The sequence below is a fragment of the Myotis lucifugus genome, unplaced genomic scaffold, assembly GCF_000147115.1.
Source record: "Myotis lucifugus unplaced genomic scaffold, Myoluc2.0 scaffold_103, whole genome shotgun sequence".
Classification (NCBI taxonomy): domain Eukaryota; kingdom Metazoa; phylum Chordata; class Mammalia; order Chiroptera; family Vespertilionidae; genus Myotis; species Myotis lucifugus.
The window spans coordinates 444,362-461,543 of NW_005871151.1; the positions used below are offsets into that span (position 1 = coordinate 444,362).

The 17,182-nt window shown below is 59.4% G+C and overlaps 1 protein-coding gene across 1 annotated transcript; it reads right to left on the reverse strand.

The window, feature by feature from the left end:
• Positions 1–5,966: 5,966 nt before the first annotated feature.
• On the reverse strand, positions 5,967–16,980 carry RASD2 (RASD family member 2). Its single transcript, XM_006092707.3, has 3 exons — positions 16,584–16,980; positions 11,561–11,840; positions 5,967–8,216 (listed from the first exon to the last, which is right to left on the reverse strand). Exons 2-3 carry the CDS (start codon positions 11,829–11,831, stop codon positions 7,687–7,689), a joined length of 801 nt encoding a protein of 266 aa, XP_006092769.1. The 5' UTR covers positions 11,832–11,840; positions 16,584–16,980; the 3' UTR covers positions 5,967–7,686.
• Positions 16,981–17,182: the final 202 nt, after the last annotated feature.

Below are 17,182 nucleotides of genomic sequence, written 5' to 3' on the forward strand. Positions count from 1 at the left end.
AGGAAATGGCCTCAGAAGAATTCCAAGCGCTAGTGCTAATCAGGGCAAGAAAGATGAAACCTCTGAAACAGTGTTGGCTTTTAGTCTGAAAAACAGAAGCGGGGGGTGGATTAAAGAGCAGAGCCTCATTCAGCCCGGCTGAGCCTGCCGCTCCTGGCTTCCACCATATGCTGCTCCGGTGGGAACCAGAAGGGAGTCTGCCCGCCGCCCAGGGAGCCCTGAGCCAGCGCGGAGCCGCCCAGGCGAGACCCAACTCACGGTAACAACTCAAGTCCTTGCTTTAGAGCCACTCACCGCCCAAGACAGCAGCTTCACATGTCACTCACACTTTGCTGGGGACAGTACTTCCCAGGGGGCATTTTTAAAGACTGTGTGTCTGGTGTCGGCCCAGTCGGCCCGAGGACCAAAGGGTCTCGGGTTCAGTTCCCGGTCAAGGGCACGTGCCTTCGGTTGCAGGCTCATCCCCTGTTGGGGCGCATGTGAGAGGCAACCAATCCATGTGCCTCTCTCGCAACAATGTTTATCTCTCCATCTCTCCTCCCTCCGCCCTCCCCTCCGCTCCCTCTAAAAAAAAAAAAAAAAAAAAAATCAAAAGATATTGTGAAAGCAATACATATTCCTTACAAAAAAAAAATTATGCGTCTGATTTCCCTCGACTGCCAAGGGTCCACAGTTAGTATAAGCATCAGAAAAAAATTGGGGGGGGGGGGGGGGTTGGGTGAAGTCAAACTTTAAACGCATGAAAATTATTAGTAATCATAGTTGAATGGCTCATTGACATTGCGAGCTGGTGACACGGCAGGCGCAGAGCTAAGAGCTTTAATGTGCAGTGTAATTACATTTCTTTTAAGTAGAATAATGCAATCCCCTACCTCCAGGAAGTCCTTCCTGCTAAAATTCTGCAAACCCTTCAGAGGCAGTGAAATTGTCACTTCCTCTGAGAAACCTTTCTCACCTTCCCCTGAATGAGGGCACCTGTCCGCCCCTCCGACCCCCTGGCTCCCTGAGCCCCTTCTCCCTCTGCCCCCAGCTCCCAGCGCCCACGGGGCCTGTGTGTGGGTGAAAATAAAAGGTCCCGTGGCTTCTTCCCCCAGGCCCCACCCCCCTGGGCTGCAGCCATCACCTCGGCTCCTTTCTCATTTTGGATAAAATTGATTCGGGCCTTTCTACTTCGGGTTTAATTTCTTGTAAAAATATTAGCGAGCTGAGAACACGCTCTCTTGGGGACCGGCCTCCGTCCCCAGCAGGCAGCACACCATGACGCCGATGGCCCTGGAGCGAGGACACAGGCTCCCCTGCGCTCCCTCCCCGCCCTCCCCTTGGAGGCCAGCCAAGCCTCCCCACCCCCTCCCGTGCCCTGGAGCCCAGCCATTCCCACACCCTCAGTCATCAGCCCTTCCTTCTCTCCCCTGTCATCTTTCTTTTCTGGATCTTTCTCAACAGCATCACAGCGAGTTCAAGCCTCTCCATCTCAAAGAATAACAGTGACACTGGCGACGAACCCCCCTGAACCCCTGACCCCCCTGATTCTGCACCGCGTCTCTCTTCCATATTACAGCCGTGCTTATTAAAAAGTTTAAAAGAAAAGGCCCGGCTGGTGTGGCTCAGTGGTTGAGCGTCGACCTATGAACCAAGAGGTCACCAGTTCGATTCATAGTCAGGCCACATGCCCGGGTTGCGGGCTCGAATCCCAATAGGGGGCGTGCAGAAGGCAGCCGATCAATGATTCTCATCATTGATCTCTCTCTCTCTCTCTCTCTCTCTCTCTCTCTCCCCCCCTTCCCTTTTCTCTCTCTCTAAATCTATTTAAAGAACATATTTCTCATCCCGTTCACATTCTCATAGAAGAGACATGCAATCAACAAACACATGGCCAGGAGTCGAGTCTGAAAAGATAAAGCAGGGAAGAGGCTGGAGAGTGGTGGATCTGAGAGCAGAGGGAGAGGGGTCAGGAGGGCTTCCCTGAGGAGGGGACATGTGAGCAGAGATATGAATGAAGTGAGCAATGAGCCAGAGGGGTCTCTAGAGGAAGCTCATTCCCAGCAGAGAGAGAACTGCAGTGCAAAGGCCCTGTGGCAGCACGTAGTTCGGGTGTTTCACGGAAAAGTAGGCTTTTGTCCTCGGTGCTCTGGCTCCATGAGCTCTAGTCCCTTGCACATTCCATTTAGAAACCGGGTTAGCGTTTGCTAAGCTGTTAGAGTCACTCCAACCTCATCTCCCCCAGAAAGAGGTCAGTCTGGAACCTCGCCCAGGCAAGGGGCCCCTCTTCTGAGCTTCCACAGCCCCCGTCACAGCATGTAACAGACTGCATTGCAGTTACCTGCGAATGGGCTGCTTGGTTCTTTGTGGGGCAGGGACTGGCCCTGATTCACTTCTGTGAGGAGGTGCAGAGAAGCGATGTACCCAGGGCTGGCTCATAAGGGGCACACAGCAGAGCTGATGCCGCCGGGTGGGGCCACATGGGGTGTGTGGTCGCCCCAGGCGGCCCGCAGGGACCCTCACTGGCACAGAAATAATTATGGCTGGCACTTACTACACGGCCTCTGAAACATCTACAGTATTACCCCTGAGACTTCAGTGCCCTTGTTAAACATCCACCACGCTGCGGGCATGGACCGTCTGTCAGTCCCATAGCACCAGGCAGAGACAAACATCCCGGCTGCCCCCAGCTTTTTGTGCACAGAAGACCTCAGCCCGAGGAGGAAGGGAAAGTCCTCTGAATGAAGACTGAGATGTCCATCATGCGCTGAGGATGTTTTGTTGTTGTTAATCCTCGCCTGAGGATATTTTCCCCATTGATTTTTAGAGAGAGTGTAAGGGAGGGAGAGAGGGGGGGGAGAGAGAGAGAAAGAGAGAGAGAGAGAGAGAGAAACATTGATAGGAGAAAGACACACGGATTGGTTGCCTCCTGCACACGCCCCAACCGGGGCTGGGCATCGAGCCTGCAACCCAGGTATGTGCTCTTGACAGGGAACCAAAGCCCAAACCCTTCAGTGCTCCGGTGGATGCTCCAACCACTGAGCCACCGGCCAGGGCCTGAGGATTTTTCACTGAGGCTGCTTGCCACCTGAAGTGCCTTGAGTATAGATGAGAAAAATCGTGGGACAGTCCGCTTTCATCGAGGGACAGGGAAAAATAGAGCCAGATGCAGCTTAAAGGAGCAGCGGGAGGTCAGGGCGGCCCTCTGATGCGGGCGACTGAGCAGAGCTGAAGTCAGGTTGCAGGTGAGGTCCTGAGGCCTGGCACTGCAGGAGGCGACTGGGCAGAGACTGTCAGCTGGCCAGCGATGGATGGCTCCCCGCTTTCTCTACAGTGATGAGTCACCATAGGGCCCCGGCCACCTAGCAGGGAGCTGCCTTTCCCAGACCTTCTCAGGGTGGGGAGGTCACGTGACGGAGCCTGGTCAGGGGAAAGTGAGTGGAAGGGATGCGTCCGGGGCGCCGAGAGCAGCAGGGATGCATCCTCTGCACGCTTTTCCCTAATCCCTCATGGAACCTGAACGTGGCGGTGGCTTCGACCTCGCCGATGGTGACAAGACTGTGGAGATGGAGCCTGAATGGCCGGGTGGAGCAGAGCCACCCTCAGGCCTTGCACGCTTACCTCGGACTCTCCCACGAAAAAAAAAAAGTCAAGCGCTCCTTTTGCTATGAGCTGCAGGGCGCCTCCCGCCCTGTGAATTACACCTACCTGCTTCCTGAAGCACGTCCCACCTGCTGGCCTCTCCCGCCAGAGCCGCCCCCCAGGTGGCCCAGTTACAAAAGCTCTGGGGAGGAAACATGCTTTGCAATCAGACTCGGATTCAGGCCCAGATCTGCCACTCGGCTGTGCAACCCTGGGCAAGTGGCTTTACCTCTCTGAGATCTCCGTTTCCCACGTATGCAAAACGGGATTCATCATCCTTCTACATAGCTTTGCCATGAGGATCCAATGAGAGGGTACAGGTAACAGGCCCGGCACAGTGCTTGGTGCACAGTAGGTCTTCAACACAGGTCAGTTCCTGTTCCCTTCCCCCTTTCCCTTCCCCTGTTCCCAGCAGCTTTTGCCTCTGAGTCCCGGCTGGCTGACCTCCCGTCAACACCCCCCTCCCCCCTCCCCCCCCCCCCACCTCCCTGCCAAGCTGTGACGCAGACTGAAGTTTTTCTTTTGAGTAAGTGACAGGTTCAGGGAGGCGGAACAGAGCAAGTACTTAGAATTCGCAGTGCAGAATTCTCTGAAATCAGACTCCCAACCTGCCCTTCCTCGGGGCCGGGAATTAAACGGGCTGCCCTGGGCTTGTCTCTGAAGGGTCTCCCATGAGAAGAATTTTCCTACCATCTTATTCCACCCTCTGTCCCAGGGCTAAGAAGAGATTTGCCGGGGAAATCTTCTCCCTCCGCCAAAGCCCTTTGCTGGCTCACCCCACTCCAGGGCGAGAGTGTGGGATGCAGGGACCGGGGCCGGAGCAAGCGTGTTCTGTTTAGCAACGATCGGAATGTTGTGGGTTATGTAACAGGAATATTAATTCTCTCATAGACAGCACAGGGCTGCGAGGGGCTGTGGGTGTGCTGTCTGGTCCGCTGCCCTCCTCCCCACCTCTCATTTAGAGCCGAACCAGATGACAACTGGGCAAGGACATGGCGCCCTTGGGGTCGCACATGGAGGAGGTGGGTTGGCTGGGCCGGATGCCGTGGAGGCTCACTGTGGTGCGCCCCGCGGTGCAGGGCTGACCTGCAGTGCAGAGGGACTAACCAGGTGTGGGGAAGCGTCGGAGCGACTTGCCTCCCACACTGATGGTCTGGGGCTGGTGTGGGCCAAGGGTGGGAGGGGCTGGGCTCCTCGGTGGGCAGAGGTTGGGCTCTCTCCCCGGCTCCCTGCATCCCAGGGTCACCTGGTTTTGCCGCCACCACAGCCGGGCACACCTTGCTTTGTGAATGTGCAGGCAGGGGCTTCTCGCTCTGGATCGCGAGCTCCCCGCACGCAGGGGCCTGCCTGCTTCTCTCTGAGCAGGTAGGTGCAGGGCCCACCCTGCCCTCCGTCCCAGGCCTTGCACCTACATGCAGGGGCCTTTGCTGACTGATCAGCAGCACAGACCCGTCCGCAACTCCCAGATGCAAATCCTCTCCTCGCCCACATGGAGCTTGGTGGCCTCTGGTGTGGACTCCCCAGCCTGCCCCCTCACCGGCTCTGCCGTCTTGGACATGATGCTGAAATCGGGTAAACATGAGGAGCGTGTTTCTCCGGGAGCTGAAGACCCGAGGCGGCGGGGGATGAGGGGTGGAAGGCATGCAGCCGGGCCGGCCCGTTCCCTTCCCTTCCCCCTGGGTCCAAGGTGGCACGTTCAGGGTTTCACCAGGACAAGACCTCCTCCCTCTCCCTCCACCTGCCACCCCACCCCTGTCCCGTCTCATTGCCCAGGAGGGCACACTCCGCTTGTCCAGAAAGTCGTACGTCACATCAGCCGTGCACAGACCTAGGCAGTGTCCTGCCCTCAGGGCTGACCGTCCACGTGGTGACTCTCTCGTGGGGCTGTCCCGGCCACAGGAGGGGTTCAGGAGCGTTCCTATCCTCCTCCCACCAGACGCCGGGAGCACGACACCCCTCCCCCTCCCCCGACCCAGTTCCTAGACATTGCCAAATGTCCCCCGGGGGCAAAACCGATGCTCTATGGGAGCCACATGGAACCCAACCATGGTGACTCCAACGGCTGACGGTCCCCAGGGTCCTCTCCTCTCACCTGCCACCCCTCTAGAGGGACAGACGCTCAGCACCTGCCCCCAAGAGGGCCCAGGAGGGCCTGGGCTAAGAGAGGCTTAGAGTTTATTCCCCCCTCACCCCACATCCTTTAACCGTGAAGACTGATACTGACACGCAGAGCGAGGACCCCAGCAGGTGTCACTCAGAGGAGGGAAAGACCAGCTGTGGGGGGAAGAGGCCACCTCCTCTTGGAAATGCACACGATCAAGGACACGGCTTAGAAACAAACCCACTTTAATATTAGAGAGTATACACAGAGATCTGGGCGAGGCCAGGCCGCACACCTGTCCTGGCCAAGGTAACGGAAGGTCCGGGGCGGGATGGGCAGGGGCACAGATGCAGGTCAGGGCTGCTGCAGTGAGCAGCAGGGGCCAGGGTGCGGGCGGAGGGTGTGCAGAGCTGAGGCTAGGGCGTGTGTGTGTGTTCGCATGTGTGTACACTGCATATGTGGGCACAATGTACACCGAATCTACAGGAGCCTCAGAGGCAGCATGAGGAGAGGACACACATCACGGTGTGTGCTGAATGCCCAGACCTAGCCCTGTGCCTGCCGCTCCTAGACTTGCTGTGTGACCTCGGGCAAGTTGCTTACCCTCTCTGGGCCTTGGAAAGAGTCACTAGATGATTATTAAGGTTCTTTGTGGCCCTAAACATCAATATTTTCAGAAAATTAAAGTACAAAGTGTATTTAAGAGCTGATGACAAGAGCGTTTGGTCTAGAGGTTCAAATCCCAGCAGGCCCTGGTCCCCAGTACCGCCCCATCCCGGGCACGAGAAAAAGACCCACTGGGAGTCTTTACACCTGCTTCTTCCAGGCTCAGCTCCGGCTCCCAGCTGCTCCTCCAAGCCTCCCACCAGCTGTGTGCGCGGAAGGCAGTGGGACAGCAGGGTGGGCAGAGGCGGGCGGGGGAGGGGAAAGAGGCCAGGCCTGGGGAAGGCCCTGGCCTTGGGGTCATAAAGTGCATCACTCACCCCGTTTCCAGCACACAGTGGCCCCAGCACCGAGGAGAGCCTGGTTCTAGATGGAGCTCTGTCCTGAACTAGCTGGGGGGGGTGGGGGGGGTTAGGGGTGCTGGGGCTGAAGCGGCCCGACGCCCGGCCCGGCCTGGGTGAGTGTGGACTGTAAAGCTCAGATGGAGGGCAGTGTCCAGCTGCAGACAGGCCAGGGAACCCCGTGGGGGAGCGGGGGAGGCAGTGGACGGGAACTGGGTGGGGGCCTGGCCAACGAGGGGTCACTAGGCTTTTACAGTACAAGGATTTCCATTCCTACGCTACACACGACGTGAGAACAGCTGTAACAACAAAGTAAACCAGCAGACGGGGGAACCTGGGAGAGGAGGCGGAGGGAGGCAGGTGGTCCCGGGGGTGGACGTGGCCCCAGAGACGTGGCTGCACCCCCTTCCACACACAGACGCCCCTGGCTTGAGGTCCAGGACAGCCGGGGCCCACGTGGGGGGCAGGGGTAGAAACAGCTGAGCCAGAGGGCGAGAGTTTCAGGACTGGGAGTGCAGGGGCTCTCCTAGCTGCCCGCTGAGCCAAGCTGGGTCTCAGGCCAGGACAGCTGAGCTCTCCCGGCTGCTCTGGGTGCCGTTTTCATCCTGTCGCCGTCCCAGGAGGCCCTGTGGGGTGCAGGGGTCCTGGCCCCTCTGGCATCAGTGTTTCTTATGACCCAAGGGCAGGAAGGCTCGACTGGGATCCCTGCATCAAGTCCAGCTGTCTCCCAGCCTCGTCTCCTGCTTGCGGAGATCCGTCCCCGCCCGGCGGAGCTGGGACCAGGGGGATCCGTGGAATCAGAGGGAGGAGGCAGGAAGGCAAGAGAAGGTTCAGAGGTTCAAGGCTGGGGTCCTCCAGTCTGGCGCCAACGACTGCCATTGGGGGTCTCTTGGGGGGTGCGGGCATCCGGGCCGCCTCCCGTAAGGCACTGCCCGAGCCCCACCCCAGCGTCCCTCCCGCTCACTGGATGGTGCATTTGTCCCGCTCCCGGGCCTGGCCCTCCCGGAGGACCTTGGCCTTGATGTACTTGAGGTCACTGTTGACGCTGGGGCGGCGGGCGAAGGGCGAGACCATGCCGTAGGCGTCCGTCTCCTTGACGCGGCGCATGCAGAAGGGCCTGGGGTGGAAGGTGTCGCCGTACTGCACGGAGATCTTCCGGTGCAGGGCGGGGCTCATCTCGTGGGGCAGCTTGGCCATGCTGAAGAGCACGTAGAACATCTCGTCCACGTTGGTGTTCTTCTTGGCCGACACCTCGAAGTAGGCGCAGTTCTCGTCGCCCGACACCAGCAGCTCGGCCTCGGTGGCGGGCACCTGGCGGCACAGCTCGCCGTGGTCGTTCTTGTTGCCGCAGATGACCATGGGCAGCTCCGCCGCCTCCTTGGTCTTGTTCTTCAGGCAGGACTTGACCTCCAGGATCTGCTTCTGCAGGCGCTTGACCTCGTCGAAGGACTCCCGGCTGTCCAGGCTGAACACCAGGATGAAGACGTCCCCTGTGGGGAGAGAAACCCCAGGCGGTGAGTTCGCAGGCGGCTCCCGACAGCCCTCTCCCCCACGAGGCCGCGCAGCTCATCGGTGGCACCGCCTGGTTCGGACACGGTTCATCCACCCCCCGTGTCCCTGCAGGGCTGAGTGACTTGGGCGCTTGTGGGGACGGTGGTAGAACAACAATAAATACAATGTCCACAGAGGAGGGGTCCTGCCTGTCTCGTTCAGAGCACACCCCAGGCCGGGAGCTGCACCTCACGCACAGCAGGAACTCGGTGCGGCATCGGGTGGCCCGGGTGTGCATCTTGCCTCTTCCACTCACCAGCCACACAGCCTTCAGGGGACCACACGGCCTTCAGGGGGCCACGTGACCTCAGGGGACCATGCAACCTCTCCAATCTCATTTCCCGACCTGTCCCATGTGGATGAAGCACTGCCCTGTGGGCTGACCTTGAGGGTCACAGGAGATGACTGCAGTGACGCTGGCCAGTGGTCTTGGGTATCAACAATGCTAATGAGAACACGCACCTTCAGGAGCCGGCACGGCTTCATGCCCACTGTGTCCCTGAGTCCTTACAAGGCCTCTGTGAGGTATGCTACCTTCGTGGTACAGGTGAGCAAACTGCGGCTCAGAAAGGGCGACCAGCCTGCCCCAGATCCCACAGCTCCATGTGGCCAGGCCAAGATTGGGGCCCAAGTCTATCCTCGCCTAGCCAGTGCTCGGCACACAGTAGGTGCTCTCTGCTGGCCTCCAAGGGCCACACTACCCCTAGTTTAGCTCACGGCATCACTGGAGGAGACCTTTGAATCTGAAACAAGGACGATGTGGAGGGGACAGGGGTGGAGAGAGGGCTGCCGCTTTCATCCCAATTTCCAGATCTTACTACAGAGATCACAACCTCACGCTCAAAGACCCTTCCTCACTTTGGTGAGATGGCAAGATCCCTGCTTTACCGATGCGGGAACAGAGGCTCAGGGGCAGCAGCAACCGGCCCAAGTTCTCGAGAGGATGAAGCGGTTCCAGGCCTGGCAGCCGCCGCCCACTCCTCTGGACCCCAGAGCACACGCCCGTCCCCACGACAGCACTTGCCACACAGCACTTGCCACGCTCAGAACTGTGCACCGACCGGTCTATGGTGCGCTCTGAACAGTGAGCTCTGGAGCAGGGGGCCTCATCACCCTCTCCGCCTCCCAGGGCCCGGCACACGGTGGGTGCTCCTAAAGCCAGCTGAATGGATGCGGAGGGATGGGATGGAATGAATGACGGTGTGGGCTGTTCAGAAAAGCACTTGCCAGGCAGTACCAGCCTGGCAACCGATTCCACTTGGGCTGCCAAACCCGTCCCATTCGGCTAATCCGGGGCCCCTGAGGATTCGGCAGCCTCGACATATTCAAATGCAGGACTGCGCCAAGCTTCAGAGTCAGCGGGCCGGGGCTGGCAGCTGGGAGAGGTGGCGGCAGAATGGATGGTTTTCAGATTGCCGTGCGCATCAGCACCAGGTTGGAAAAGGAGGCACGGATGGGTGAGTGGAACCGCAAGCGGCAGGCAGATGTGCTCGGAATGGTATATGCACGTAAAAGAGCAGCAGACGAAAATACTCTGTTGTGGGGATTCCAACAGGAATGTTAATGTGGCCGGAAGAGTCCACGCCACACTGAGGGGTGGCCACCCCCGGGAGGGGGCAGGGCTGGGGGAGGGGACATGAGTCAAGGGGGCTTTTTAGCCTGGTCTATGTGCTTAAAGGAGGGTGTGTTTGTATATATTGTTTGTATCATTCAAGATTAATTTTGAAAACATGCCTGTGGTCGCTCTCTGCTTCTCCCCCTCTCCCTGCCTCAGATGTCAGCCTAGTTACATGGGTGGGCCCCAGGCCCCTCCCCAAGGGCTGACAGTCCTGCAATAGCCACCCTGTGCTGGAAGTGCCCCACGCACTTTCCTCCATTCCTCTCAGCCTCACTGGAGGAGGCGAGGCTACGCCCGAGCAGCTGGCAAGACTGCGATTCGGACCTCTGGTCACATGTCTACGCCACCCCCATGGTGGAGCCAGGACTCGAACCCAGGTCAGTCCAGGGCTCTTTCTATTCACACACCGCCTCTCTGAAATATGGACTATTTCACCCCAAGCCTGGCACCCCAAGAGGGGGCACGAGCAGGGTGGGGGGGAGGGTGAGCATGACATGGGATTCTTGGTGCAGAAGCATCTGATTTGAGGGTGACTCTGGCGGTGACTGGAGAGGGGGTTACTCGCTCTTTCCTTCCCTTCATCACCGCCCAGCGATGGGTGGGTGTGGCCTGGGACATGCCTCCGCAGAGCCCGCAGCAGGCACACTGCACGCGCTGCTTTACTTCCCACCGATACTCACTGAGGACTTGCTAACTGCTCACCCAGCGCTTCTCACGTGTTAACTCATTTAGTTCTCACAATGGCTGCTGTGATGCCAACAACAGATGAGAAAAGTGAGGCACGAAGAGATCACGCCCGTGCCCAGCACCAAACCAGGACGCAGGGGAACCAGGACTTGGACCCAGGCAGCCTGGCTTCTAGGCCTGCCCACTTCGTTACCACACGAAGCTGCTGGCGTCACGTGAGTGATGGCCCAGCCCCCACCTCCACCTGCCCTTTGACCCCCAACAATCTCGCGGGGCTGAGCGGCTTCAGCATAGCTTAGTGGTAAAGCATGAGACAGACTTCCAGTCATCAGCTGTGTTACCACCGGAGTAACTTAACCTCGCTGGGCCTCAGTTCCCCCACCTGTGAAATAGAGGCGAATACCCATCTCCTAGGTTAGCTGTGAGGATTACATAAATAAATGCCGAACTCTAAGACTGGGCCCCAGACACATAGCTCTTAATAAGTGTTAGCTATCACCACCGTTATGTCATTACTACCAAGCCCCTAGCATGGGCAGGGCCCCCTCCTGCCCTCTGGCTGACCCCCACCGGGCTCCTGTTCTTACCGCTCTGAGAGGTGGCAAAGGACATGGGATGTCAAGAGACCTGAGCCCAGCAGACTGGCCGTGGGCCCCGGAGCCCTGCCGAGTCACCTCCCTCAGGAGGAAGGCGGCAGCCCCTCTGCTCCCAGGACATCCCCAGCCCGTCTCTGTCAGTTCCTGGTCGGGAAGGCCGCTCTGGAGTCCTGGGTAATGGATCCAGAGTTGGACAGATGGAATTTGGGCCCTGGCACCAACATTTGCTCGGACAAGTGGCAACACCGAGGTGACCTGCACAGCGCACGGGGCCTCTGTGACCTTCATCTCAGACGATGGGTGGGCAAGCACTCTGCCCGCTGTAAAGTGCTGGGCACATACGCCCACATGCGGGGCACCCACGCCCACCCCAGGCACCCACCTGTGAGGATGGAGAGCCTGCGCATGGCGGGGAAGGGGTGGTTGCCGGACGTGTCCAGGATGTCCAGCTGGTACATGTCGCCTCGGATGTTGTAGACCTTCCGGTGGAAGTCCTCGATGGTGGGCGTGTACTGGTCCTCGAAGCGGCCGTTGAGGAAGCGAGAGACGATGGAGCTCTTGCCCACCCGGGAGGCGCCCAGCACCACCATGCGGTACGAGTTCTTGGCGGGCACGCTGAACGTGCAGTTCCCGCTGGACAGGGTCTTCATCATGGCTCGGGGCTGTGACAGAGAGCGGGGAGCGGACGTCAGGAGGCCCCGGATGCAGCCCTGCCGCCCTTGCTGAAGGCCGTGGCCTCCTCTGCCTGGCTCCTGACTAGGTCTCAGTTTCCCGTCTGTAAAATGGGAACGGTGGCCTAGGGTCTCTCTAAGCGGCTCTGGAGTTCTGCACGTTCGTTCGTTCATACCCTCGCTTCTTTCCTCCTTCATTCACCCACTCACTCACTCACTCGCCCTTTACTCATTCCAGCACCGACTGCGAGGGCTCGAATCCTCATTGTATCACTCCCTCACTATTGCTCCTGGGCAAGTCGCCTAACTTTCCTGGGAGTCACTTTTCTCATCTATACAATGGACTCAACTCATGCAGCTATTGTCAAGGGCTCAGCACATGGCGAGATCTCAGAGATGTTAACTCCTGTTAGATTCCGTCCTCTCCCTGATCCATCCCTCCCTTCCGTCTCTGGCCTCCCAGAAGCCTGTAGTTCCAGGACACGACATGGGAGAGGCCGTGTCCAGATCACATCCCCCCCCCCCCCCAGGCCCTGGGAGTTTGCCCACCTCAGTCAGGAGACCCAGAGACCTGGACTAGGTGATATGGGTCAGAGAAATGACCCCTGAACAACTCAAGTCCTTCTAACTCTGAGGGTTCATGGTTCTGATATACCCAGAACTTTCTATGGGAGCCTCCCGCCTTGTGGACGAGGCTGAAATGAATCTGAGCTCCAAACTTCCAGGAGCTCCATCAGCCCCTCCCCACCCCAAAGGCCAGTCACAGCCCAGATTCCCTCCTTTCCTATCTCAGCACCCATCAGAATCCCCCCAGGACCCCCAAGCCCCTGTCACTCTAGTTGGTTTGAGCTCTGCTGAGATCTGCCTCCGCTCCCCAGCTCAGGCGAGTCTCTCCCCCGGAACACCCCCTCCCTTGTATGTTTCAGGGTCTGGCTCAAATGCTACTCCTGTCTGAAGGCTGCTCGGACCCCGACCCACCCCAGCAGGAATCCCTTCCTCTCTAGAGGAACGAGAAATGGATACAGGCCCCTGAAATATCGACCCCCAGGCCACCACACAGGGAGGTGCAGGCGGGGAAAATGGGGCTCAGAGGAGTCACAAAGGGGTGTACGTGCTGGCCCCCCTCCTGGATGCCCCAGGTCAGTGCCTGGAGTGCCTCGCTCATGTACGCGAAGGCTCTCTCCAGCATCTTACAGCTCTGTCTGCCATGATGCCGAGACCTGAGGTGGAGACAGATCCTGTGGGCAAGTCTCCTGGCACCCGTCCTGCCCACCCAGGCGACGGACAGCCGCTGCGCAGTAAACTGCTCTCAAAAAAATACCTTTTGAAAAAGCTCTGATTGCTAGCGTTTGTCGATTTCCATGGCGTACATACTGCCACCGTGGCTGATTCCAAGCCGCCACAATGTCAATGAATGACTTGCAAAGAGACGCACACAGTGAGGCTGCTCAGCACACCGCTGACCCCGGGCCAGGAGCCAGGCTAACGATCACCATGAACCAAGCCCCTGCCGCGTGCCAAGCACTGTGCTAAGTGTAGACGAGTAATAGCTGGCGTTTATTTTGCAGTTAATAAATTCCAGAATGTTCCAAGTGATGAGAACACGTCCTAACCCCTTCGCCCCTCAGTGATCCCAGAAGGCAGGTGGAGTTATCCCAATGTACGGACGAGGGCATTGAAACACAGAGGAGTTTGGGAACTTGCTCATGGTGACACGCCTGTCTGCCACCAGCAGAGGAGGGACGGGACCGCAGGCAGGCTGCCCAGTGCTGTGGCGTCTCCTCACCCCCTCCCTCTGAGGCACCTCTTATCTTCCTCATTTCACAAATAAGGACCCTGGTGCTTAAAAGCTACATGACTGGCGCCCGAGTTAATAAGGGTGGCTCCAAGGACAGTGACTCCAAGCTAAGACCCCCACGTCCCCCACCCTACTCATGTCTAAAGCCATCTTTCCATTTACCCCACAGGATTTCAGTGCCGTGTACACAGCTGGCGCTCAATAAGTGATCCATGAATGAATGAAGCAAATGGCTCTGCCTCTGGGCTCTTCTCCCTCCACCCCCGCCTGCCTGGCTGGCCGGGGGCTGTGACAAGGAGGGTCTCAGTGCCTTGGGCGCACGCACAGGTGGGCAGTGGGGAGCCGGGGATACAAGATCAACAGCCTCGAACCCTTCTCAGTCTCCTTCAGGGCTGTGAGCCAGCCTGGGCCTCCAGCAGAGATGGGGAAAGAGGCCCCAACAAGGACACCCCCTCCCCAAGTCCCTCTGCAGGGAGCTTGACTCTGCTGGTGGTCACCTCTGTCTAGACCGAGAGGGAAGGAGGCCAGCAGCCCCCAGAAACAGTGTTTGTCTCCATCACCACCTACCCCAGCCTCTACCCCTAGGGCTCCTCTTACGGACATGCTAATGTCAGGGACTGAATGGGCTAAGACCCAGAGAGAGGAGACAGTGAGTCAGAGAGAGGAGACAGGGGCTCAGAGAGAGGAGAGAGAGGAGAGAGAAAGAGGAGGCAGGGAATCAGAGAGAAGAGGAGGGAGTCAGAGAGAGGAGGCAGGGAGGCAGGGAGAGGCAAACAAGGAGAGGGAAAATCTGTGGCTTTCTTCTTTGAGAGAAGACTGTGAGCCTTCACGTGGCCTCCACCACGTGGGGCTGTGTGAGGCTCACAGACACCTGGATGCCAGGTGACAGCACCTCTGTGGGCTCCGCCTTTCACCCTCGCATCTCTCCCCCTTCTCCTCCCCCAGAGGAGGAGCTGTGGGCAGTGCTGTGAGCACAACTTCTCCACCCCACTGCCTGCTCCTCTCTATCCTCAGCCAGGCTGACACCTACACAGTGAGGAGGAGACAGGGGTCAGAGTTCAAAGGGCCCTTTCCGGGTTGACAGTCCACCCTGGTGGTTCAAGGGGACAGACAGCAGCAGGAGTCCCTGAGTGCAGGTCTCTGACCAGGACCATTCTAAGGGCACCCGGGAGGCAGAAAGGTTGAAGCAGAGTTGGGGTGGGGTCATCCTGGGGGAAAAGTCACCCCAGCCAGGCAGGCTTCCATCACTGGGTACCTGGTGTACCTTATTCCAATGACTTCACAACAGCCCCACGAAGAGGGACCATCGACTGGAGTCGCTTGCCCCGGTTCACAGAGATGAGTGGCCGGGCCAGGGTTAAAGTCAGGCCGTTGGCTCCAAGCCTGGGCTCTGGCCTCTGGCCTCTGTGAAGACCCACCCCCAGACCAAACCGGAGCCTTTCACATGGTGACTGACTCAGGGAAGCCTCGGCTGGAGCCTGGCAGGGAAATGACCCCCGAGGCCTGTTACAGTCTCGTTCCCTCTCCCTCCAGGCAGCTGGGTGCGGGCACCCTGCCCAGGGCTCTCCAGCAAACCCTGCTCCAGCTCCCAGCGCCTGCATCTGTGGGCTCCCCCCTTCTTCCTGGAGCCCCTCCCCCAGGGCCTGCCTGGAAGATGGAGGTCAGGTGAGCAAGGACCGCAGGACGAGAGTGAGGCGGCGTCCTCTTCCCTGTGAGCACCCCAGAGCTCCGCCACTGCACTGCCCCCCCTCCCTCCCACACACCTCGAGCCTCCTCAGCTAGGGCACGTCGCAGCCTCGCTGGACACACAGATTCGCCAGCCTCCGTGCCCACGCTGAGATGGGTCCTGGGGGCTTTGCAAAGCCAACCTCACCACCCTTGGTGGCTCAGGATGGAGGCAGGCAGGCAGGCATCACCGGCCAGCAAACCAGCTCAGCCTTTCACCAGCTCAGCGACCTTGGGCAAATGGCCTGGCCTGGGGGGTGTTGGTTGGTCATCTCTCAAAGGGAAATGATAAAAGCAAACCCAGAATGTGGCCCAGAGAGCCCAGTGAGAAGCCTAGAGGCTGACACAGCTCCTGGCACACAGCAAGCGGGCTCCTTGCTTCGTGACGCTTCTGCGCAGTCAAGGGGCTTTTTGGAGCAGCCACTGGGGTGGGACTGGAGAGCAGGCAGAGGTCTTGGGGGACCCCGTCTTGTGTCCCTGATGCCAGGGGAAGCCTGAATCACAGGCTCCTGAGCTGGCTGCCCTTCCCAGCCTGGCCTCCTACCTCCCAGGAGGTCCTGGACAATATCCTTCCTCCTCCTCCCAGGGTTGGGGGCAAAGAGGAGAGGTCAGAGGGAGCCCCTCAGAGGTGCATGGGGTCCCTGTGGCCAGCTGAGTACAGGACACCCATCCTGGGAACAGACTCACTCGGGAAACACTCCTTGCACCAACCCAGAGAAAGCTAAGGAACTCTGGACAAGGAAGGGGATCCTCACTCCTCCCTCCTCAGAGGGGGTCCTCCTCAGGGTGGGGGGGGGGGACCCCGACTGACCACATCCAGCCCCACCCTCCTTCCAGGCGTGCAGGCAGCAGCTGGCTCAGGAAAGAAGGGGAGAGTAAGTACCTCTCCCTCCCTGAGAACCAGTCTCCTCATATTCAAACGGGCTCTTGAATGGAAGCTTCTAGCACCAATCAATAGAGTAGAAGTTCAATAAGTTTTTCTAACCAGGCATAAATAAAGGGCCTAGCACCCGGCCTGACACATAGTAGGTGCTCAGCTGATTTAATTTTCTCTAGATGTGCAAAGCTGCCGGATGGACCTGCCACAATCCGTTTTACTGTGCTAATCATGTCAAGCTTCCCCCAGCCTCACCCCGACCATCCTCAAACCCTTCTGCCTGGCTTCCCCGCTACACCCAGCTCCCCACTTCTGTCGGGGGTCTCTCTCCTACCTGGGGAGGGCGAGTCGGGCCTCTGGTTCCGCTCGGAGGGCTGCCTGGAAGCGCCTGGAGCTGCGGGGAACAGCCTGCCTCTCCGGCCGCCGAGTCTTCCAGGGTCTGCGGCTCCCGGGTCACTGCGTCCGGCTCCTCCTCTGCGCCGCTGGGGGCGCCGGGCTGGGCGCAGCCGGGCGAGGGGGCACGGGGAGCCGGTGCCCCATGGGTGGGTTCCGAAGGCTCAGCGGGGCCCGGGCGCTGGGCGGGCTCCGGCTCGCCGCCGCCGGCCCTGCCCTGCCCCGACCCGGGGGACTCCTGCTGAGCCAGGTGCCCGGAGGCGCGGAGACGTCGGATCCCGGGGTCCCCGCCTGGGGCTCCGGGCTGAGGGGAGAGCGGTAGGGGCGACTCGGGTCTTAGAGAGAACCCTCAGGGGCTCCCAGGGGTCCTTGGGAGGTGGCCGGGGGTGCGCGCGTGGATGGGCGCACTCGTCCTAGCCGCCTAGGCTACCTTCTCCGCCCACCCCGACGGGGGTCGCTCGGGTTGGGCTGCTGCTCAGCTCGGCCGGGGCCTCCTCCTCGGCCCCAGCTCGGCAGCTCTTCCCACGGCTCCTTTCTGCA

Bases quoted from the DNA above. Each gene is read 5' to 3' on its own strand.
- RASD2 (XM_006092707.3), bottom strand. From the start codon at position 11,831: ATGATGAAGACCCTGTCCAGCGGGAACTGCACGTTCAGCGTGCCCGCC. The intron at 8,217-11,560 runs GTGGGTGCCTGG...CTCTCCCCACAG, and splicing joins CAGGCTCTCCATCCTCACAG to GGGACGTCTTCATCCTGGTG.